Below are 25,044 nucleotides of genomic sequence, written 5' to 3'. Positions count from 1 at the left end.
CTATAAAGATTTTTCTTGGTTAACTCTTTCTCTTTTCAATTTAACCACACTGGTCTTGTTCATACAAATATTTCAATTTTATAGAATAATATTGTCCATTTTATCTTCTGTGATCTTCTGTATCCCTAGTTTGGTCATGAATTCTTCCCCAAGCCATAGCTGTAAAAGTTATTTCCTCCTCTGATCCTCTCATTTGCTTATGTGACCTTTTATGTCTAAGTCATGTATCTATTTGGAATTTATCTTAGTATAGGCAGTAGGTAAGTAGACCATTCTGTAGACCTCTACATAAAGTGGGAAGGGAGGCAGCATATGATTCAAGAACAGGTGGGGGCTTGGGACGGAGAAGCAAGGACAGGAAGAGGAAGGAGGAGCATTGGGGGCCAAAGACAGGAGAAGACAGGTGATACGCAGGGGTCAGAGACAGACATGTGGTAGGGCTGACAGAAAAGCTGATCATTTATGCAGATATACTTTATATCCTGAAAACTTGCTGAAGTCATTGCTTCAATCAAGTTTTTAGTTGACTCTCTAGGGTCCTCTAAATACATACATCATTCACAAGAAGAGATAATTTTATTTCCTTTTTGCCTGTTTATTCTCTCAATTTCTTTTTCTTGTCCTTTTTCCTATAGCTAGCATTTTTTTTTGTATGAGTGATGCTGTATTTTATTTCACATTATTTACCTTGTAGACAAACTGGCTTATTTCTGCTACTGCAAAAAATCTCACAGAAGATCTTAAACTTCTACACATTAGACATAATGAACAATGAAGAAGTCTCATATGAAGTATTAACATCCATGGTTGTCTGTACAGCTAGCATTTTTAGTATTTCAAATGGGGGTGGTGATAATGGACATACTTGCTTTAATCCTGTCCTCACTGGAAAGGTCTCTAGCTTATCTCCATTACATAGCTGGCTTTTGATTTTAGGTGGATACTATTTACCATATTAAGAAAAAGTCAAAGATATACAGAGTTATCCTTTCCACATCAAGGGGGTAAGGGGAACAACACCTCTGTGATCTGCAAATCCACGTAAAATATTTTGGTCCTCCCTTGTATCAGAGAAAAAGTCTGAATTATTAATGGTATCAGAAGATAACATATGTTGATATTATACAATACGATACAAAACTTCTTCTGTATTGTCTAGAACTTCCACAAAACTCTCAAAAAATTCCCATTTAATTTCTTACACCACCCTGCAATATATCAAAACCACAATGCAGAAAGTTGCAATGTAGAAGCAATAACTGTACAATAATGAAATGTGTTATGCCTAGATATGGTTCAGGGAGCACTACAAGCCACATTGAAAAAAGAAGAAACAGATAATTTCTCTCAAACCTCATAATATCAGGGACAAAGCGTTATTATTTCACCTGAGTAGTAAATTTAGAGTAAATCATTACCCCTCACCACAGAGGTGATACAAGCTGAAAGAAGAAATAGTTTCAAAATAAGTTTACTTAAGTCCAAGGACGACTATTCTGTGATTGACCTTGCCACCTTGTCAAATAGTCACCATAGATACTTCTTTTAAAATATTTAACAGCATTATTTTCCTACTCCTCCCTTTGTCAACCCCAACACTTCAAAATTTCCAGAACTAGTTATGTATGTTCTTTGCTTCAAATGCCTCATCACTTATAAATTTAGCATCTGTCCTCTCACTGTACTGCAACAACTCTCTCCAACGCCACTAATAAACTCTTAATCACCAAAATCTAATAGTCTTTTCTCTTGTTTTCATCCTCCTTGACCTCTGTTTGACACACACTATGGACAGGTCTTTTCCTCTGGATACTTGAACTTCCTTTGGCTTCTGTGACATTATTCTCATGTTATTCTTACATGTGTCTGATTGCTTCTTCTACCATCTCATCTTATTCCTGAATTCTTAAAAAATGGGTGTTCACCTCATAACACTGCTGGTGATTTGCAAACTGGTAAAACTTTTTGGAAAACAATCTGGCACTACATAATAAGAAACATAAAAACATTCACACACATTTAACCCCAAAATCCTACTATTATGAATATGCCCTATGTCATTCCAAAGGAAAAAGAAATTTATTGAAAAGTACATATTCACAAACATTCACAAACAGATAAATGGTTAAAGCATATAAGCAGTTTTTAAAAAGAAACAATGAAAATGCTCATCATATGTGGGAAAATTGGAACACTAATGCATTATTGGTGAAGTTGTAAAATGATCCAGCCATTTTGGACAGTCATTTGGAACTATGCCCAAAGGGCTATAAAAATATGCACAGCCTTTGACCCAGAAATAGCACTTTTAGGGCTATAACCCAAAGAAATCATAAAAATGGAAAAAGGACTCATATGTACAAAATATTTACAGCAGCTCTTTCTGTAGTGTCAAAGAATTGGAAACTGAGGGGATGCCCATCAATTGGGTATATGACTGTAATGGAATACTATTGTGTTATAAGAAATGATGAGCAGGTAGACTTCAGAAAAACCTGGAAAGACTTGCATGGACTGATGCTGAGTGAAGTGAGCAGAACCAGGAGAACGTTGTACACAATAACAGCCATGTTGTGTGTTGACTACCTTTAATAGACTTAGCCCTTCTCAGCAATGCAAGGATCTAAAACATCATCAAAAGTCTCATGATGGAAAATGCTATCCATATCCAGAGAAACTACTATGGAGTTTGAATGCAGATCGAAGCATACTATTTGCCCTTTTTTTTCCTCTTCTGTTTTGTTTGTTTCCTCTTTCTTGTGGTTCCTCCTATGAGTTCTAATTCTTCCTTACAACATGACTAATGTGAAATTATGTTTAATAGTAAAGTATATTAGATTGCCTTCCATCTTGGGGAGGGAGGGGAGAGTGAAGGGGAGAAAAATTTAAAACTCAAAAAGCTTATGGATGTGATTGTTAAAAACTAAAAATAAATTAATAAAAAAAAGAATTCAGAAGAAAAAGAAAACGCTCATCATATAGAATTTTTTCCAAATCACTATTAAGAGCAATGAGGTTTTTAAATAACTGAGGTTTCATTTCATACTTAAATTAACATAGATGTAAAAATATTTTAATGTATTTAAATGTGCAAACAATCAAAAGAACAATGATGGAAAAGGAAACTTTTCTAGAAATGTGTTTTCTATTGGAGAACATATATTAACCTGATATTTTTTTTTCTGTTAGAAATGTGTTCTCTAATTTGGTACGATTTAAATAATCAATTTAATTGGGATTTTTGGAGTAGAATCTATGTTCAACTTAACATGAATCTTTCCTTCCCAACAGTTCCCAATATTTAACAACCCCAAAAATTTAAATTTTGTAGAGCTTTTTTAAAATGTAAAAGTTGAAAAAAAAATATAAAGGTTGTATTAAAATTATTATTATGAATGACTCTGAAAAAAGGTTAGCTATACAGTGGATTGTGCTGAAGCTTAAAGAGGCTTAAACCCCACCTCAGACCTTACTATACATGTGGCCCTGAGCTAGCTACTTAATCTCTCTGAGCCTCAATTTCTTTAAATGTAAAGAGGGATGACATCATTTCACACTGCTGTTGTGATCATCACATGAGAAAATGTGTACTCAATACATATGAGTTGCTATTATTACTTAAGCTAAGTGCTATAAGGGAGTTAATTAAGGAGATTGGTCTAAATTGAATAGGGATTCAAAGTCAAGAATAATGGGAGATGAGGGTCAGATAAATTTATGAAGGCAGGCCCCATCTTGAATAAGTTCTTTTTTTTAACTGAGTAGGTTTTGAAAGTATTTTAGAAGATTAATCTTACAATGGTGAGTAGAATGTAGTTAGTAGTGAGATAATAACGGTCTAGACTAGTTAGGTAGTAGGTGTAATACAAAGGACAGGACAAAGCCAAGAGAAGGAACAAACAGGACAATGACATAAAAGGGATAAAAGAGGGAGACGTTAAAAATGACAAAGGTTTTGGGCCTGAAAAAACAAAGAATGGTGGTGAAGACATCAGAAATGAGGGAGTTGGGAAGGATACTCGGTTTGTTGGGAATAATGGGAATTGTTTCTCTATATCTTAATTAAAGGGATAGGAAAGGCTCTCTTTGCAAATTAATGTCCTAAACAAAGCTAGAAATTTGGGGTTAGAACTTTTTTGGGGGCTACAAACACAATAGGGAAGCGTCAACATAAAGGCTAAAGACTGGTATTAATAATGTGAAGGTCTGAGGACTAAGCCTTGGAATTAAGTAAAAGAAGAACCAAATGCACTACAGTATCCAAGCTACCAAGGAAAGAATTTCAAGAAGGTTGCATTTAACAGGATCAAATGCAAGAGATCATCTAAGAAGGAATGAGAAAAAGTCATCAGATTTATGCAAAATGAAAATGGTCAACCACCACCAAAAAGGCTGACAGATTTTATGCAAAACAGAGACATTCAAGTAGCTGTATAGCTCCCATTATACAGCATTTCAAGTCTTACAAAAAAACTTCCCCAACAACAGCCATATGAGATATAGTTGGAGCCTATAAACAAGCACATGAATTTTTCCAAGCATGGCTTTTTCACATTGTAGCTTGTGATGCAACAAAACTGACCAAAGCTATCACATTAAATATGGAACCCTAAAAGTTTCTGATATCCATTTATCTAAATATTACTGTAACCACAAGAACCTGGGTCTTCAGAGTTCTTAAGTTCAACTTCTCCCCTTAATCATGAGTCCTGTCTATTGCACATTCCTAATAAGTGGCTGGGGCTTAACTTAAACCAAATACAAATGTAAAAACAACAAAATATACTAAAAAATAACACTTGAAATTGTAAGAGAAGAGATAAGAGGAAGCTGAAGGGAAGCAATAAAACAGAGGCTAGACTGAGGCTATAATTCAACCAAATTTTGCTTTATCCACTGCTGGGCTCTAAATTTTCCATCTTAAGCCTGTGGATCAGGAGAAGCTAATAAGCAAATGAAGACGGTAGTCAAACATCAAAATTAATTCTAAAGAAAGAATGCCAATGAAGCTGCACTGAGATTCCAACTAGAAGGATCAGTCTTTATGTAATTTGGGCAGCTCAGTGGTATAGCTGATAAGAGTGCTGGGCCTAGAGTCAGGAACACTGGTAAGTTCAAATCTGACACTAGCTGTGTGACCCTGGGCAAGTCTCTTAACCTTGTCTGCCTCAGTTCCTTATTTGTAAAATGAGCTGGAGAAGGAAATGGCAAACTACTCCAAAATCTTTGCCAAGAAAACCCTAAAGGGGGTCACAAAGAATCGGACCTGACCGAAATGACAGAACAACAATAGCAACCACATTATGTAATTTAGATTAAGAGACTTTTCATCTACAAGAATGGGGATTTATTTGGTTCCCAGGTGCTGTTGGCTCAAAAGGTCACACAATACCACAAATGTATTTTCTTTAAAAAAAAAAAAAGATCCTTATTTCTCATAGCAAGTACACAAGATTATTTTTCAACTGGTGTAACTGGTTTGAGCATTAACACCTACAACAACCAAAGATATCTATGAGATGATGCTCATTGCTCCCATAGTATAAGACTGATGATGAATAAATTACTCTCAGATTACCACTTTAGTTTATTTTTAAATTTAAAAAAATTTTTATATTCAGTTCCAAATTCTTTCCCCCTTTTCAATTCTTCCCCCATACATTGAGAAGGCAAGAAATACCATACCCATTATACATATGAAGTCACGCAAAACATTTCCACATTAGCCATGTTGCTCCTTCCCCACCCCCCTAAAAAATGCTTCAATCTGAACCAAGAGTCCATCAGTTCTCTCTCTGGAAGTGGAAAAAGTTTTTCATCATGAGTCCCTAGAAATGTCACGGATCATTGAATTGATCAGAGTAGCCAAGTCTTTTAACAGTTGAACATCATTACAAAACTGATATTATTGTGTACAATGTTCTCCTACATCAATTCATATAAGTCTTCCCAGGTTTTTTGAAACCAGGCCCTTTATCATTTCTTTTTTTACATTTAATTTTTATTTTATTTTTCTCAATTACATGTAAACAAAAACCTTTAACATTCTTTTAAAAAATTCTGAGTTCCACTAATGCATTGTTGGTGGAGTTGTGAAATGATCCAACCATTTTGGAGAACAATTTGGAACTAATATCCCAAAGAGATCATATAAATGGGAAAAGGACCCACATGTACAAAAATATTCATAGCAGCTCTTTTTATGGTGGCAAAGAATTGGAAATTGAGAGGATGCCCATCAATTGGGGAATGGCTGAGCAAGTTGTGGTATATGAATGTAATAGAATACTATTGTGCTATAAGAAATGATGAACAGCAGGAGGACCTGAGTTCAAATCTGGCCTCAGACCAAACACTCGACACTTACTAGCTGTGTGACCCTGGGCAAGTCACTTAACCCCAACTGCCTTTGAAAAAAAATGATGAACAGGTTGACTTCAGAAAAACCTGGAAAGACTTGTATGGTCTGATGCTGAGTGAAGTAAGCAGAACCAAGAAAACTTTGTACTTCTCAGTTTGACACAGAAACTCCTGTCAACAACACAACATATAAGGAAAACAGACACTACAGAACAGTTCCTGCCGTTGCTGCTGCTGCTGTTGTCTTGGGCATTTTAGAAAATGTGTCTCAGTGTATTTGGATGGGTAGAGGCTGAATCTACGCCTCCACTTTGCTGCTGAAATTCCATTTATTAGACTTAATTTCATAATGTTTTTAACCCATTTTTCACACCTTCGGTTCAGAATGGCATGTCTCTCCAGCAATTTAAGTGCCTGATACAAAGGCCAAAGTGTAAAATCCTCTTTTTTTTTTCCTCTTGCTGCTGCTACTCCTATAGGCTGTTCTTTTTTTTTCTTTTTTCTTTCTTTCTTTTTTTAAACAAAGCTGCCGTTGTGTGATGACTAATATTGATAAATGTAACCCTTCTCAGCATTACAAGGCATCTAAGACATCTCCAGAGGCCTCGTGATAGAAAATGCTATCCACATCCAAAGAAAGAACTATGGAAGTTGAATTGCTATCATTTCTTTTCTCTTCTGTTGAGTTTTGTTTCCTCTTTCTGATGGTTACTCCTATTGGTTTTAATTTTTACTTACAACTTCACTAATGTGAAAATATGTTTAATAGGAATGTAAATGTATAGCCTATATCAGATTGTGTGCCATCTTGGGGAGGGTGGTGGGGAGGAAGGGGGAGAAAAATTTTAAACTCAAAAGCACATGGAAGTGATTGTTGATAAATCAAAATAAATTAATAAAATTAAAAAAATTCTGAGTTCCATATTCTCTCCTTCCTTCTCCCTCCCTGAGAATGCAAGCAATTTGATAAAGATTATACGTGTGTAGCCATGAAAAAATTTTCCATATTCTCTCCCTTCCTTCCCCTCCCTGAGAATGCAAGCATTTTCCATGTTAGCCCTATTGTAAAATAAAACACAGACCAACCTCTTCCCAACTGCAAAAATAATAAAAGAAAATTTTTAAAAGTATGTTTCAATTTGCACATAGACCCCACCCCGTCACTTCTTTCTCTGGAGGCAGATAGCATTTTGCGCAAGCCCTTTGGAACTTTCTTGGATCATATATTGCTGAGAAGAGCTAAGTCATTCACAGTTGATCATTATACAGTATTGCTGTTAACTGTGTGCAATTTCTCCTGGTTCTGCTAATTTTACTTTGCAGTAGTTCACATAAGCCTCTCCAGGTTTTCCCATAAGCATGCTGCTTGTCAGTTCAATAATACAACAGTATTCCACCACAATCACGTACCACAACTTGTTCAGCCATTCCCCAATTGATGGGCATGCCCTCCACTTCCAATTCTTGGTCACCACAAAAAGAGCTGCTATCAATAGTTTTGTACATATAAGTCCTTTTTTTTCCTCTGATCTCTTTGGGTACAGTCCTAGTAGTGGCATTTCTGGGTCAAAGGGTATGCACAGTTTTAGAGCAGACTTCCCAACTGTTCTCCAGAAGGTTACACTAGTTCACAACTCCACCAACAGTGCTTTAGTATGTCCCTGTTTCTCCACATTACCTCTAGCATCTGTCATTTTCCTTTCCTGTCACGGCAGCCAATCTGATAAGTGTGAGGTGGTAACTCAGTGGTGTTTTAATTTGCATTTCTCTAATCAACAACGATTTAGAACATTTTTTATATGATTATTGATAGCTTTTATTTCTTCTTCTGAAAACTGCTTGTTCATATTTGACTATTTATCCCTTGGGCAATGGCTCTTATTTTTGTGAATTTGCCTCAGTTCCCTATATATTTGAGAAATGAGGCCTTTTTATCAGAGCATTGTCGTAAAATATTTTCCCAGTTCCTCTTTCTGCTTTCTAATTTTGTACAAAACCTTTTTCATTTAATATAATAAAAAATCATTCATTTTACCTCCCCATCATCCTCTCTATCTCTGGTTTGGTGATGAACTCTTCCCTTATCCATAGGTCTGTCGGGTAAATTTTTTTCTATATTTCCCTAATTTGCTTACATCACCCTTTATGTCTAAATCACATAGCCATTTGATATATGGTGTGAGACATTGGTTTATGCCTAATTTCTGCCAGACTTCCAGTTTTCCCAGTAGTTTTTGTCAAATAGTGAGTTTTTGCCCTAATAGCTGGGATCTCTGGGTTCGTCAAACACCAGGTTACTGTAGTAATTTCCTTCTGTAATCTATTTCACTGATCAACCGTTCTATTTTCTATCCAGTACCAGGTTGTTCTGATGATTATTGTTTCATAATATAGTTTGAGATCTGGTACTGTTAGGATGCCTTAATTTTTTTTATTGACTCCCTTGATATTCTTGACCTTTTGTTTCTTCAGATAAATTTTGTTATTTTTTTCTAGCTCTAAAAGATAATCTTTGGTAGTTTAATTGGTATGGCACTAAATGAGTAATTTAATTTAGGTGGAATTGTCATTTTTATTTTATTGGTTTGGCCTACCCATGAGCAATTATTATTTCTCCAATTGTTTAGATCTGATTTTGTGGAAAATGTTTTATAAATGTGTTCATATAATTCTTGTGTGTGTGTGTTGGCAGGTAAATCCCCAAGTATTTTATATTGTCTGCAGTTATTTTAAATGGAATTTCTCTATCTCTTCCTGCTGAGTTTTATTGCTACTATTTAGAAAAGCTAATGATTTATGTGGGTTTATTTCATATCCTGCAACTTTGCTGAAGTTGTTAATTATTACTAGTTTTTTAGTTGATTCTCTAAGTATACCATATATCATCTGCAACAAGTGGTATTTTTTCTTACCACCTGTTCTTATTCCATCAATTTTTTCTTTTCTTATTGCTGTAGCTAGCATTTCTCGAATAATACTGGCGATAATGAACCAAATCCTTGCTTTACCCTGATCTAACTGGAAATGCTTTGAGTTTATTCCCATTACAGATAATGCTCAGACTACAGTAAATGGCTTGCATCATTGAAGTACTATGTCACTATTCTCATTTCTGCTTCTCCACCTTTAATCCATCCTTAGGATTATTCGTCTGCTCTTATACATGAGTATTTGGACAATCTGAAAAGCATAATCTAGTTTTAGGAATTAGGAAACAATTTCATTTTTGGCTTAGTTATCATATTAGGATGTTCCTAAAAGGAAATAATTTTTTTTAAAAATGATTATTAATAACCAGTAATTTGGGGGAGATTCAGAGCTTTCCCCTTCTTCTAAAGTTCTTTAAAAGTTCAGTTTTTCTTCAGGACATTATTAATGAGATTGTATTAACTCTCCTAGATCTTGTTCAAGACCTCAACCTGGTGGAAACTACTGTGTTCTGTTCAGGCTTGGGTGGGGTATACTTTCTTTGAACTGATAGCTTAAAACTATGGGTAGTCTGGCTGATATAGAGATACTTTTCCTATCCAAGAGATATTGAAACCGTCATTTTAATATAGCCCACCTCCAATCACATTAACCAATTAGATCTGATCGCTGTTTGACGAACCACCTACTGTTTTGAAGGGTATATAAAGTGTAAGTCCACTCCACCAGACTGATTGTCCTTGGTCTAAGAGAGCAGGCCAAATGACCATCTTTTTATTAATAACCTGATGGCCTTATTAATAAAATAATTAAATTACCCAGAAACTATGTCTCTCAAACTTTTTTAAACATCATAGTTACAGACAAAAAATAAAAATCTGAGCCCAATTTACCTTAAAACCCTTTTCTGCACATATCCCTATTGTTAGGGTGGGCTCCAAATATAAGAAAAATACTAGCTGGAGTACTTGGAGGACTATCAAGTGAATATACACTCAAGTCCTACAGTTTTAAAATTTCTTATTTGTAAGCCCACACAAATATTATTCAGCTACAAAGCTCTACATTGCTACCTGCCAGTGCTAGCTTGTTCTAACAAACCCCACTACTCCTTCTCACAGAGAAGATGACATAGGAAATCTACCTAAGATAAATATGCAGGTCTCTGACAGTTTACTATAAAACAAAACCAACAATGAACTTCCTAACAATTACAGCTGCATGAGAAAAAAAAAAGGGCTGGCTGAGGAGGTTGTGGGTTCTTTGTTCCTGGAGGTCTCTTCCTGCCAAGGAGACCTGACTGTCAAGTGGGAGTTCTTGTTCAGATACCAGTCGGACTAGAGGGGCTCTGAGGGCCCTTCCAGCACAGATTCTGTGATTACTGATAGGAGATCCATGGAAGCTTATAAGCCCAGTGTGCCATCAAGGAGGGTGGAGCCAGAAGCACTAAAGACATTCCTGGAAGAGGAGAGAGGTCTTCTTTCCCTGGGTCAGGAACTCTGGGGGCAGTGAGGAGAGACAGAAAGAGCTCAGTGGCTTCTTTTCTCTCTAACTCCAACCCTCCCCGCTTCTCGCTCATCGCTAAAGAGACCTCACTAGAGGTCTTTAGCACTTGTGGCTAGGGAAGCAGTTGGCTGGGTTCCATGCAAGCACCACTCCTCTACAATTATATACACAGAGCCTCCCTCACAACCACCAGTGTGGTAGATAGGTAGCACAAGAATCATTACTGGGGTTTTCACAAGAAGAAACTAAACCCCAACAAAGAAACTGAGGCTAAAGAGTGTCAGGGGAGTCCTTCTGCTGGGACTAGGACTAGAACTCACACCTGCAGAAAGAAAAGCCATGTTCTTCCCAGTCCCTGCAGTGGACAAAAGCAGACATCACTTGTGATTCCGTGATGAAGGAAAAGAAAAAGGAACACAGGTCACTGAAAAAACAAGTTATCTTGATATGACCTATGGACTTTTGATGTTCTGAATTACAAGCTTGACACAAAGAAAGGTCCTGGTAAAACAAGTGACTGAATGTAGTTTTGTATAATCTGCATTGTGCTTTCGAACACTAACATTCTGTCATCTTTCACAATTATCTTACTACTGAAATAATAATGGTATTATCATACAACTATATTCTTGCATCTTTGTAGACTTGTAGCAATGTAAGCATGATGCTTTTTCCATAAAAGTAGGCAGTGTTTTTATAACACTCTGTGAACTTTAAATTGGCACATGATCTCATTTGATCCTAACAATCTAGAGAGATAGAAAGCACAATAATTATTCTCTACATCTTACAGCGCAGGAAACTAAGGTTCAAGGGAGTTAAGTGACCAGGTGCCCTAAGTCAGTGAGTCAGTCTTCTGACTTCAAACTCTGGGCTCTCTCCATCACACTACAGTTGCCTATGAAGTCTAACACATTCAAGCCCATTCTGAAGGGCAGCTGATACTTGCTCTTTCTTCATGGTTCTAATTTCATATATATAGACAAAAGGTGATAAAGATGTTCAGACAAATGCCATGATTCCAGATTTAATACAGAAGAACTTTCTTATAAAGCCCATGTTGGGGAAAAACAATAATGTTCAAGGCCAGTATTAGATCAGGCTTTTTTCATGCTCCATTTGAAGAGATATCATTTGACACTAAGTCTACCCAGGGATCTGTTTGCTCTTGCTGGTCTCTACTGTTCTCATTAAATGACCTGTCAAATTGAAATTCTACTTCCCCAAAACAGCCTTAGCACAAGGAGGAAGTATTAGAAATTATTTTTTCCAGGGGCAGCTAGGTGGCACAGTGGATAGAGCACCGACCCTGAAGTCAGGAGGACCTGAGTTCAAATCCAGCCTCAGACCAAAAACACATGACACTTAATAGCTGTGTGACCCTGGGCAAGTCACTTAACCCCAACTGCCTAAAAATAAAAAAAATAATAATAATAAAAAAGAAATTATTTTTCTCTCTCCAATCATTGAGGTTTTCCACTGTTGTCTAACCTCTTACCCCTCTCATACCTCCCTCCCCTCCCATACCACCACTACCAGAACCACAATTACTCACATTCCTGAAGGCATTCTGTGTCTGTGCAGTAGGACTGGGACTGTCTCAACTGAAATGAACAAGGAGGAAAGGCACGTTAGTCACAGAGTTTAAAAATGTCTGTGGATATTCTATGAGGGACAAAATGTTTTTTCCACCCACTCATGTGGGCTACCCAGTTTGGCCTACAGAAAATTTCGTTATGGTATTTTTTCAGTCACCTTTACTTGTATTATTAAGTATAAACCACCGGGACCCCATTAAGTAATATGCTAACCATTTTATTCCCCCAAATTTATTCTTTTATGATGACAAACAATACAGTCTGGGAGTTGAGTGCTTTGTTGTGGATGTGGGTAAGTCATGGCACCCCTCCCAGCCTGCTTAGTCGCCTATAAAAAGAAAGTGCTGTACTTATACTGCCCTCTCAGGGCTATTGTGAGTAAAACACTTAATAAACCCAAAACAGTTACATAAATGCAGTATGAATTACATTACAAACACAATGTGTATCTCACTTTCTCATCTCAAAACTCTTTGATATTTTCCACTGCCTCTTTTCCTTCCTTCTCCCCAAATCCCAAAAGTCTTTTGACCAAAGAGAAAAAATCTTTAATGGCCATTGGCTTAGCCAATGGAGCTCATCCCCAAAGTATGTGCTGTGTGTTCTGCTTGGTGCTGGACCATGTGGAAGAAACTAAAAAGCCAACTTCTGGAAAGGCCGGACAACTTATAATGAGCAGAAGGGCCCTACTCTCCAATCTGGAGCATGTGCACACACACAGATGGCCAGCCGGCTGTGTCTTTTCCTCTTGCTTACTTGGCTATGTTCCAGTGTAGAAGACAAGGATGTAAGCCTTTGGTGTGGAAAGATGACCCTTTAGGCCTTTATTACCCTACCAGGACCACTGCCAAGTGGTCTGTGAGCACATGGCCCTGGTGTTGCTTCTGTCTGTGTTCTGCCAATTCTTCCTGCTTTGTGGTTTAGAAATACTGGAGATGAGTAAAACCTTGTGACCTCTGAAAGGTCAAAATAGCGAGTGCCAACAGAATGAGAGCTGAATTACATGCTAGGATTTCAGGATCCAGCCAGGCCCTGATGAGTAATCTACATAACCCAGGACAATGGGAGCAGAAACAAGGACTCATCTATCAGCTATGACATATTTGTAAGTGAACTTGGTGGGGTCAATGCTTTGTAGCAAATGTTTTAAATATAAAACCATTCCTTCCTAGGGACTGAAGAGATAGATGGGAGAGTATGACTTACTTGGTTCAGAGGGAAATGCTTTGTAACTGCTGTTCTTGCTCAATCTTTGCAATAAATATGACTTCGTAAAAGCTAAGTGATGTTAACTGGCTATGAAACTAGGATTCTAATCACTGAAGGTTACTACCGAGGAGAACACACTGGAATGGGAACTGATATTAGAAAAAAATATCTCCAGCCCCTCAAGGGTATCCTTAGAATATTGAGAGGGCACATGCAGCCAGCCTAACTCTTGAAGACCTGGTAAGTGTGCATGTGGGTTGGGATAAGGATATCAAATCTTTACAAAGGCTACACAAAAAATTTAATCAAATACATAAGAAAAATGATTCCCCAGTACATAAAAGGTTAAAGGATAGGAATAGGCAGGTTTTGAAAGAAAGAAATCTAAACCATCAACAAACATTAAAAAAAATACTCCAAATCACTAATTAGAGAAATGTTTAACTAAGGCAACTTTGAGGTTCCATATCACACCCACTAGATTGTCAAAGATTACAAAGAGAAAATAACAATTGTTGCAGGGGGCTGTGAGAAACAGGTATACCCACACAATGTTGGGGGCCCTGCAAATTGGTCCAAACATTCTGGAAAGAAATTTGGAACTATGCCCTCCCTAAGTTACAAAATTGTAACCACCACAAACCACTCTACTATTAGGCCCATACTTCAAAAAGCAAAGAAAGAGGAAAACAAAACGTATATAAAAACATTTACTTCGGCTTTTTTTTTTTGTAGGAGTAAAGAAGTAGACATGAAGAAGGTACCCATCAACTAGGGAATAGCTGAACAAATTCTGGTGCATGCATGTAATGGAATACTACTGTGCCATAATAAATAACAAGGGCTGCTTAAACACATTTTTTGGAAATGGCCAATGCAAGAATTTTTTCTTTCTTTTTTCCCCCCTGCAGCGAGGGAGGAAATGTAAAAAAGAAAAAAAATGCTTATTAATGAAAAAAAATTAATAAAAAAAGATGAAGTTAAAAATTCATTTTCTGCAAGAAGCCTTTCCTAATTCCTACAACAGCTAATGCCTTCTCTCTCAAATGAACTGTACTGAACTACTTTGTATGTATTTCCATTTATTAACTTTATGTTGTGCTGTATGTTTTTAACGTGTACTTTGTTTCTTCTCCATTAAAATGTAAACTTTTTGAATGCAGTGATTGTTTCATTCTTTGTATTTGTATCTCGATTGCCTAGCACAGTGCAGGGCCCTAGGACAGATGTTTTTAGTAAGAACTTGACGATTAACTGATCTCTGGATTTATGGCTATAATCTTGTGAGAGAGGAAGTATAGTGTAATGAAAAACTGCAAGTCAAATCCCATCTCCAATATTAAATAGTTGCCAAAGGCAAATCATGGAACTTCTTCTAGAAAATAAATTTCTATTCATATCTTGTTTTTATATCACCTCAGTTTCCCAAATATATAGCTTATTCTAGGTCTCAATTTACTCATATATCTGATATACCTGTAACATTACATTATCTGGATCAACGAAATTAGGTATATAAAGCATTTTGTAATTCTTTAAGTACTATACAGACATCAGCTTGTATGTGTTTCTTGCTCTGCTGGGTTCAGATCTTGGCTCTGTTTCTCCCTACCTTGTGTGAATTTGACCTTGTTTCCTCCTCTGTAAAATGAAAGGGGGTGAATGGGCTATGTTCCAGTGTATGGTCCGAAGGTCTCTTCCACTTCCAGATCTATAGAGACTGCCCAATGAGGGCTACAGATGTAAGCTCCTTTGGAGCTGAAACAGTTTTGTTTCTGTCTGAATCCATAGCACTGGGCATGGGGTGGAGCAGGTACTCCACACACAATTGTTGAATCAAATAAAAATAACTTATGACTTCATGAAAAGCTAAAGATGCTGCAGAGGTCTATTTTTTAAAAAGATCCACATATTCCTTCATTACTGATTTCTTCTAGGTGCAATCCCCGATCCTGGCTGTGCATGACCCATGCCTCCTCTGACCTCTTCGTTAGTCCCTTTTCTTCCTTCCCCCTAAGCACAAACAAGTCTAGCCCTGTCTCTCTGTTCCGCTTCCTCTCACTGAGCGACAAAACCCCTAGACATGAATGGTTCCAAGTCCGCTCTCACTGTGTCCTCTTCCTTCCTCATCAAGTGTCACCACGTGCACGCTGGGTCAGTCTTGTGTTATCATATCTCTATGGCAGGGGCATAGACAGAGGACCGGCTGCCACCCAAACCACCCCCTCTTCAGTGAAAGTCTGACTCAAGATTTTCTCTATCTAGAACCCTCCAGAGTACCTATGACAGCCAAGGCCAAACAGCCCCTTGACCTGCTACTCTAATACCCCTCAGATTCAAAGATGGCAAGGAAAGGTCACAGAGAACCTTAGGTTTATGTCATAGATGAAGAAGGAAACCCTAGTTTCTGCGGGACAGGATCCAGGACCTTCATCTGCTGATTGGTTAATATGTATGCTAAATAAACAAATAAATAGTACACACACACACACACACACACACACACACACACACACACATACACACAATCTATATAGTGCATTTGCAAGGTACTTTACAAATACTATCTCATTTCATCCTCACAACCACCTTGGGAGGTAGGTGCTATTATTATCCCCATTTTGCAGATGAGAAAATTGAAGCAGAGAAAGGCTAAGTGACTTGCTCAGGGTCACCTAGTTAGTTGCTATCTGAGGCTGGATTTGAAGTGGTCTTCTAGATCTGAGTCTGTGCTCTATCTAGGCACTGAGCCAAATAGCTGTCGAATCAGAGTTAACCTTGTTCCACGGGAGTTAAAGGTAATATAGAACTGAAGGAACAATGGGGGGGGAATGCCATGAATTTGGTTTGGATGAATGAAAGTGATACTAATTATAGACATTTAGGTAAACTACTTATTATTTATCCGCAATTATCCTGCACCCAACAATGATTATGCCTATGACTGGCTATCCAATTAGCCTGTGAATTTCATTACAACACTAAGCTCTATTTACTTATGCTCATCAAATACCTAAATATGCTAAATTTTACTAAGAACCACCTCCATATGCAGTTTTAAGATATATTACAGTTGAGAATGCTGAAAGGTAGATATATGCACAAGGAAGACAATACAGTGTTCAGATACTTACTAGTGATTGTAAACTGCTCACCTGCCCCATTTATAAATGATATCAAGATATTCCTGACATTGGTAATTGTTGTTTGGCATGGCAGTACTATAATTGGCTTTCAAATGTATCCCTACAAATACAAAAACAAACAGTGCTTGCCCTCAAAGAACTTATACTCCACAAACAGCACCAATGTAACCAAGATTAGAAGGGAAGCAGAAAGCGGGGAAACAATTTTTACAGCCAGTGTTTCTGATAAAGGTCTCATTTCTAAAATACATAAAGAACTGAGTCGAATTAATAAGAATACAAGTCATTCCCCAATTGATAAATGGTCAAAGGATACGAATAGGCAGTTTTCAGACGAAGAAATTAAAGCTATAGTCATATGAAAAAATGTTCTAAATCACTATTGATTAGAGAAATGCAAATCAAACAACTCTGAGGTACCACCTCATACCTATCAGATTGGTTAACATGACAGAAAAGGAAAATTATAAATGTTGGAGAAAGTGTGGGAAAATTGGGAAACTAATGCACTGTTGGTGGAGCTGTGAACTGGTCCAACCATTCTGGAGAGCAATTTGTAACTATGCCCAAAAGGCTATAAAACTGTGCATACCCTTTGACCCAGCAATACCATTTCTAGGTCTGTATCCCAAAGAGATTATACAAATAGGAAAAGGATCCACATGTACTGAAATATTTATAGCAGCTCTTTTTGTGGTGGCAAAGAATTTTAAATTGAGTGCCCATAAATTAGGGAATGGCTGAACAAGTTGTTGTATATGATTGCAATGGAATACTATTGTGCTGGATAGTTTTGGAAAAGCCTGGAAAGACTTATATGAACTCACGTAAAGTGAAGTGAGCAGAACCAGGAGAACAATGCACACAGTAATAGCAATATTTTACACTGGTCAATTGTGAATGGCTTTGCTACTCTGACAAAGAATGATCCAAGATGATTCCAAAGGACTTATGATGAAAAAGAATATCCACTTCCAGGGAGAGAACTGATGAACTCTTGAGCTCAGACTGAAGCATACTTTTTTAACTTTATTTTTTCTTGGGTTTTGTGGGTTTTCAACACAGCTAATATGGAAATACGTTTTACATGACTTCACATGTATCATCAATGTCATGTTGCTTGCCTTCTTAAAGGGGAGAGGGACTGGAGGGAGGAGGAAAATTGGAAACTCAAAATTTTAAAAAATGAATGTTAAAAATTTTTTACATGTAACTGGGAAATATTTAAGGAAAAAATACATTCATCAGTTAAGGGGGAAAAAAGAATTGTAGATATTTTCAGTATTTACTCACAAAACAATGCTACAGATAAAAACTTTGGAGTCTAAAAGGCACGGTTTCGAAATGTCAAAGAATCTTTGGCTCTCTACCAAAACAACAATCCTGGTTCTTTAGGGGTAGCATGTATAAAGGATAAAGACATCTTGGTCTTAAGAGTCAGCAGAGAAATGACTCAAGTATGAATTCCACCATCAGTATTTATTTAAGGGTATAACGAAGGACTTCATTTTAACTTCTTTGAGTTTCAGTTTCTGTTGTTTGTAAAATTAGGATAATACCACTAGTACTATTATTATTCACAGGGCTCTGAGATTTCACTGACTACAAAGATACAAAGTTAAGAAGCAGCTCTATTTTCTGAGTGATGTTTATCCGTGGCTTACTACAAGCTCAAATTGCCCCTGAAAGTAAAGCGGCTTTATAACAGGACAAGAATGGATCAAATTTCTCAATTTTTAGATTTTTTAAAGTTGGAAGAAAACTGTTGAAGTTTGCCATTAAGCTAGGAACTCCATGAGGACAGAGACCATTTGTTGCTTTTTGTTGTTTCACCAGGATTAGCACAGGGCTTTGGTACTCAGAACGTATATTCATAAATGTCTATTGAGGAGTAACTGCCATTCAAAAAGGTGTGAATCTAAATGTTTCCTGTAAGTATCCCAGAAGCTAGGAGGAATATTTCTCTTAAACTCTGTCAAGTCTCCATTTATTTTCATTACTAAGAAAGCAAACATTTGGTATTCCTCTACTTTTTTTTTTCTTTTTGGTGAGGCAATCGGGGTGAAGTGACTTGCCCAGGGTCACACAGCTAGTGAGTGGCAAGTGTCTGAGGCCGCATTTGAACTCAGGTCCTCCTGATTCCAAGGCTGGAGCTCTATCCACTGTGCCACCTAGCTGCCCCCATTCCTCTACTTTTATTTTCAGCTCTCACAATGACCTGCCAGTATAGAGTAATTCAAACAACTTTTAAAAAATCCTTCATTCTCACTGACTCATTCCCACTAGGCCCAGCTCCCAATATCCCTGATACCTAAATTATTGAAATGGCTCCTTATCCAGCTTCCTTGCCTCTAGTTCACCCTAACTTTGAGGCCACCAGATGGCAACAGTGGGTACAAACGTTGGAATAAGGAAGAGCCGAGTATGATTACTGGCTCTGACACTTAACAGCTATGTGACTCTAGGCTTTCACCCTCAGTTAACTAATCTGTAAAGAGGAGATAATGATAACCCATCTCACATGGTTTTGGGAAGGATCCAATGAGAACATACAGAGCGTCTCAAAAATCTTAGCGCACTTTTAACAGCGGCTCCTTTAATCCCCTCTTCCTTGTTGGCACCAGTATGATATAATTTTCCTTAACCTTCTCCCCACTTCTCAGTGTATTTCTCTTTCCCTTCTTTTCTATTTATCTTTTAATATCAAGACATCACAAAACCAGCCCCTAGGCCTTCTGTTCTGATGACCTCTTGATCATCCCTTGATGACAGGAGACACATATCTCCCTATATTAGAATATAAGCAGTCTATCCTTGTTTAGTCCTTCATCACTGTCTGTTCATGTGTTTACCTTTTTATGTTTCTCTTAACTCCTGTGTTCGACTGTCAAAGTTTCTACGCAGCTCTGTTCCTTTCATCAGGAATGCTTGGAAGTCCTCTATTTCAGTAAAGGTCCACTTTTCTTCCCACTACTTCATTTGGCTGTAGGCCTATCACATCTTTTGTTTTCAGGAACACCATAGTCCAAGCTCTCTGCTCCTTTTGAATGTGTGATCTTGACTGTGGCTCCTCAATATATGAAATATTCCTGGCTCCTTACAGTATTTTGTCTTTGACCTGGAAGCTCTTTCCTGGGAGTGTTCATTTTGGGGTTTCTTTCAGGAGGTGACCAGTTGATTCCTTCTACTTCCACTTTGCTCTCTGGTTCTATGAGATCTGTACAGTTTTCTTTTATGATTTCTTCTTTCTTGACACTGGACTCTGACGACTCTGGAAGAGAGAGTGAGGCTGACGACATTTCGTGATTCAAGAGTGAGTCAAGACATCACCCGCCGTGACATCATAAGTTTTCTTCGATGAACATAACCAACAAACAACAAATACGATGTCTAGGCTTTTGTGTGATCATAGTGTTGAGACAGTCTAATGAGTCTTAAGTATGTTCTTCTTGATTTATTTTCCAGATCAATTAGCTATTTTTGTTATGAGACACTTTACATTTTCTCCTATTTTTTTAGTCTTTGGATTTAAAAAAAAAATACTTCTTGTTTTCTCATGCAGTCATTGGCTTCTTTTGGTCCATTCTAATTTTTAAGGAACATGCTGGTTGGGTTTCATACCTCTTGTGCCAGGCTGTCAATTACTTTCCTGGTTCTTTCTTCTATAATTTCTTTCCCATGTTTTTCCTATAGCATGCTCATTTCATTGACAAAAACATTTTTAACTTTTTTTTTTTAATTTTTGCTTTATCTCTTTCAGGAAATCTAGTTAAATTCGTGTTCAAGCTGTATTTTTCTTTGAGGCTTTGCTTATAGATTTTGAGAGTCACCACAATAGCTTTTTATGATGATGTTCTTTTCTTGTTTTTTGTTTGTTTTGCTAACTTTCTGCCTGGAAACTTTATGTTACGGTCAGGCTCTTTGCACTTCTGTAGGGAAGGTCTGGGCTGGTCCCATTGCTATTTCTTTTTCTTTTTCTTTCTTTCTTTTTTTTTTTAAGTGAGGCAATCAGGGTTAAGTGACTTGCCCAAGGTCACATAGCTAGTAAGTGTCGGATCTGAACTCAGGTCCTCCTGATTCCAAGGACAGAGCTTTATCCACTGCGCCACCTAGCTCCACTCCCCCCTCCCCATTGCTATTTTCTTGATATAATGAGTGTTATGTTATTTTAGACTCTCAGGGACAGCTCAGGCTCCAGACCTGAGAATTTCTATCACTTCCAATGTGATGTGATCCAGAGCAAAATCTAACTGTGGCACCCCTGGTCTAAGTTCTGCAAGTTCCTGACCTGGTTTTGGGACTGAGCAACAGTAGACTGATGGTACACTTGGCCACTGTCAACCAACTGGGAAGCTCTTGTGGTTCAGGAATCTGATACAGATTCCTGCCCCATTTATTCCTCTGTAGGCTCCAGACTGGATGTAGGGCCTGAGACCACCATGGGGTTGGGAAGGTAGACACAAATCCCCTAGTCAGTCTACTCTGGATCTATGGCCTGGAACTGAGTAGTGGGAACAAAGCTGCCAGTTCATCTCCGTCCCTGTTGTGGTGCCCTGATATAAGCCTGGACGTGCCTCAGGATGGATCTGGGCACTAGTTTGCTCCAGCTCCCTGTCCCATGAATTCATAGACCTCTCTGTCTTCCTCTATTGACTGAGGGTGGAAAAAAGACTCACTGTGATTTTTTCCTTTGGATTCCCCCATCAGGATTTGGTCTGGTATGTTTTCTACAGGAGGGGAATCCTTGCTGCACTGCTTCCTGCTACTGCATTATGCAAACCTTAAAGTGTTATATAAATGCTACATTTGTTAACTATCATATTATTATTTTAATTTTCCCAAAATAGCATTTTTATACTATCATGCTCCTTTTCCCAAAATAGAATTTTTATACTATCATGCTCCTTTTCATTGTTCCCTACCCTAGACTTTTTGAGCTCCAGAATCTCATCTTTCTACAAGATGACATCAATTCAAACTCACACCTCTTCATTACCCACTGCCTCTGGGGTCCCTTCTTCCATGTGACTGGAGAGGGTAGAGATCAGAGAGTCCCTCCCAGATATTTAAGAAGAGCACCCAGGGCATTCATCTCATCATTCCCCACCCCAGCTGTAGGACTTCATCATGTCCCTTCTCTAGGTGCCTTCTCCCCTTCTCTTCTTTTAATATGTTATATGCCATTAAATTGTGAGCTCCTTGAGGGTAGGGGCTGTCATGTCATTTTTTTGCATCCCCAGTGCTTAGCACAGTGCCTGGCACACAGGAGGCACTTAAAAATATGTGTGTATTGACTCCAACAATAACTTCTAACACAAAAACTGACAATAATTTACTGTAAGTGGATCCCAAAAGGAAGCTGTTAAGATCAAATGGAACCCCATTCTATAAGGTGAAACCTTGATGCAAGTTTTAAGAGGTTGGGAAAAGCATAATTAAATAACTCCCCTTCCTTCTCAAGGACTATTCTAACAGTTTCTAGTCTCCCCTTTCCAGTCTCTTCCCCTCTAGTCCTTCCTACAGATCAGTCATACCAGTTAGAGGTCTAATCATGTTATATTTCTTCTTAAAAACCTTCATTGGCTCATTGCTACCTACTGAATAAAGTTCCACTTTTTAGTTGTATTCATTAAAGAAACATTTATTAAGCACCTACTGTGTATTTAAGAACATTGTGCAAAGAAGCAGGGTAGATACAAAGTTGAGATAATAAACAATCTCTCTGCACTCAGCATTTAACCATCTAGTAGGGAAATAAGACAGAAACATCTTTAACGAACAGATTCAAAGAGGTATGACATTTGCACTACTTTTACCTCACAGTGCTACTTGGGGAAAGGATTTTGTAAACCTTAAAGAAATACATAAATATGAATTATCATTATGATCCCTAACATGCTATAGATGAAAAAGCATCATCTGTTAGGGAAAAAAGGTTTCTCAAAAAGATTCGGCCTTTGCTTTCTATCCAGAAAGAAGGTTGTTTTAAGAAACTTTCTCCCTTCGAAACTTTGTTCCCTGTGATCATGTTGTTCGTGATGCAAGAATGAAGTGTATTTCTTATGGCAACCAACTGACATCAACTGGGCAGACTAGTTAGCAAATTCATGAATAAGGGAGTTTGAATACTTTTCTTTTTACCTTATGCTCTGCAGAATGCTCTATTTAAGAAAAAAAAACCTATTATATTTGTCAATAATTTTTAAAAATTAGCTGGGCCCAAATTCTATTGTGAAATGAAAACGTGTCTCACTTTACTCAGTGACCAACAACTTTAAGGTGGGGCATATGTAAAACAAGTGATAAATGATTATTAGCCTTAATTTACAAAAGTACAAACAGAATCTCAATCTGTGGGTCTGCTCATTGTTTTGACCTTCTATTTCATCTTTGTTCTGTATATTCTTTGAAAGGTCAGTTCAGAATGAGAGGCTGGAAATGATTTTCTAGTGAAGTCAAAGATTTGGGTTAACTGTGGTTGACCTACGAAACAAATACAAAAGCTGACTACCACTAACTTGGCCTCAGTTTCCTGTTTCCTCACATGACTAGGCATTAAATTAATCAAAACTTTGAAAAGTATCAAGTGCTTTGTGTGTGCGTACGGGGGGGGGTATTCTGGAATATCATGGGAAAAACCTTTATTTGGGAAAAGAAGTTTATTAAAAATATGTAGAAGTTAAAAAAAAAAGACTCACTCCAAATTAGTCATTCCAAATCACAAATCATTCACAATTTAAATATACAGATTATTCATTAAGTCTTCGTAACCAATGAAGAAACAGGACTCTGTGTTTTTTCCTTATGCTCAAAAGATTTTAACTACTAATATTCAAATGACCATGAAATACAAATTCCCAGCACTGGCTCTTAAACCTTGGCAGTACAACTTGGATTTTTTAAAGGTAACAAAATGTACAACACAGTTCTCTTGGGAAGGGGTGTAGTTGTCATAATCATGAAGTTTACAAGAAAATTTAAGACATTATTTATGATTTCCACTGCAACATGAATCCAGCAGTGATGTAATTTTAAAAATTTTCCTGTACCATGATTATAAATTTGACATACAAAAAACAGGAAAAAAAAGTCCTATATGACACTGGTAGTCTGCTTTTTACAGCTTGTTTTCTAATAATTATATTTAACATGGTAATTTCTTTCACTGTGTCCTTGGGAATGTCTCCAGAATAATTGACTAATTTCTTTCATCTTTACTTACTGCTTTCATCTTCTGGCACTCACTAAGACCTGACTCTCTCCTAATGACAGCTTCCCTCATCACCCCTTCTGGGACTGGCTACCCTTTCTTTTCATACAACTTCTGCTATGCAGTTTGCTGTCAGGAAGGGAAACTGGAGTATTCCCTATCCCCACTGGCCCCTTGCAGACTGTCCCTCTCCTACATTCACTAAGTAACCTCTCCTCTTTTGAGGTTCACACTATCAAAATTTAACATCTACCCCAGACACTGGCAGCTGTCAATGAGTTCAGTGCCTTGGTTCAGTCTGTCTCCTCCCCATTATTGTGCTATCATTTGCGAGGATTCGACATGCCTATCCTGCTCCCACCAATACTCTAACTTCTCAGTTCCTCAATCTGCTCAATTCCCAAGACTCCACTACATACACACATCGTCCTACTCTTGATTTTGTCATTGCACCAAAATGTTCCACTTCCACATTCGCCAACTACACTGTAGAACAGAGGCTGATGATCCACACTGGTAGAGGGAATTTCCTATACCAACCAATTAACTCTAGTGTCTCTCTATTATCTCCAAGATCAAATATAAAGTCCATTACTTGGATTTTAAAGCTTTTCATACCTACCTCACGTGGCTGTTGGAAGGACAGATGTAATAACGTGTATGGTGGGGGAGGAAAGGAGACAGTAACTCTTGTTTCGGTCATGCTGAATTTGAGATGTGTATGGGACATCCCATTTGAGATCCTAATATCACCTGACGAGAGACTGACATCCAAAAACGACACTGAATCATTAATGATTGACTGACTACTCTTTGGGGTCTAGCAATTTAACTAGTTTTATGTGCACCTAAATATACTATCATCTAAGTTCCTTCTCTTATTCAGATCAGGAATAGTCAAATGCTTTGTGAACGTTGCCTGGGCAAGAGTCAACACTACTAGCCCCTTAGACTCGTGTTTCTATTATATTCTTTGGTAAACGCACCTCATTTGGCCCATGTCCCAAGCCAGGGTGTCCCTTGGGAAAACCAAGGTTTAGTTATTCTTGTTCTGATATAAATGTCTTCAGTTGCCTTGCCAGTACCA

General features: G+C 37.6%; 1 protein-coding gene across 1 annotated transcript in view; it reads right to left on the bottom strand.

The window, feature by feature from the left end:
* The window catches only part of SMIM14 (small integral membrane protein 14), a 57,384-nt gene that overhangs the window by 8,023 nt on the left and 24,317 nt on the right, over positions 1–25,044 (bottom strand). The window contains exon 3 of the mRNA XM_020991414.2: positions 12,350–12,398. Within this exon, the coding sequence (XP_020847073.1) occupies positions 12,350–12,398 (49 nt within the window). The remainder of the gene's footprint in view (positions 1–12,349; positions 12,399–25,044) is intronic.

Source organism: Phascolarctos cinereus, unplaced genomic scaffold (genome assembly GCF_003287225.1).
Source record: "Phascolarctos cinereus isolate Bilbo 61053 unplaced genomic scaffold, phaCin_HiC Scaffold_9;HRSCAF=440, whole genome shotgun sequence".
NCBI classification, from domain to species: domain Eukaryota; kingdom Metazoa; phylum Chordata; class Mammalia; order Diprotodontia; family Phascolarctidae; genus Phascolarctos; species Phascolarctos cinereus.
This window is presented reverse-complemented; position numbering and strand designations above follow the sequence as displayed.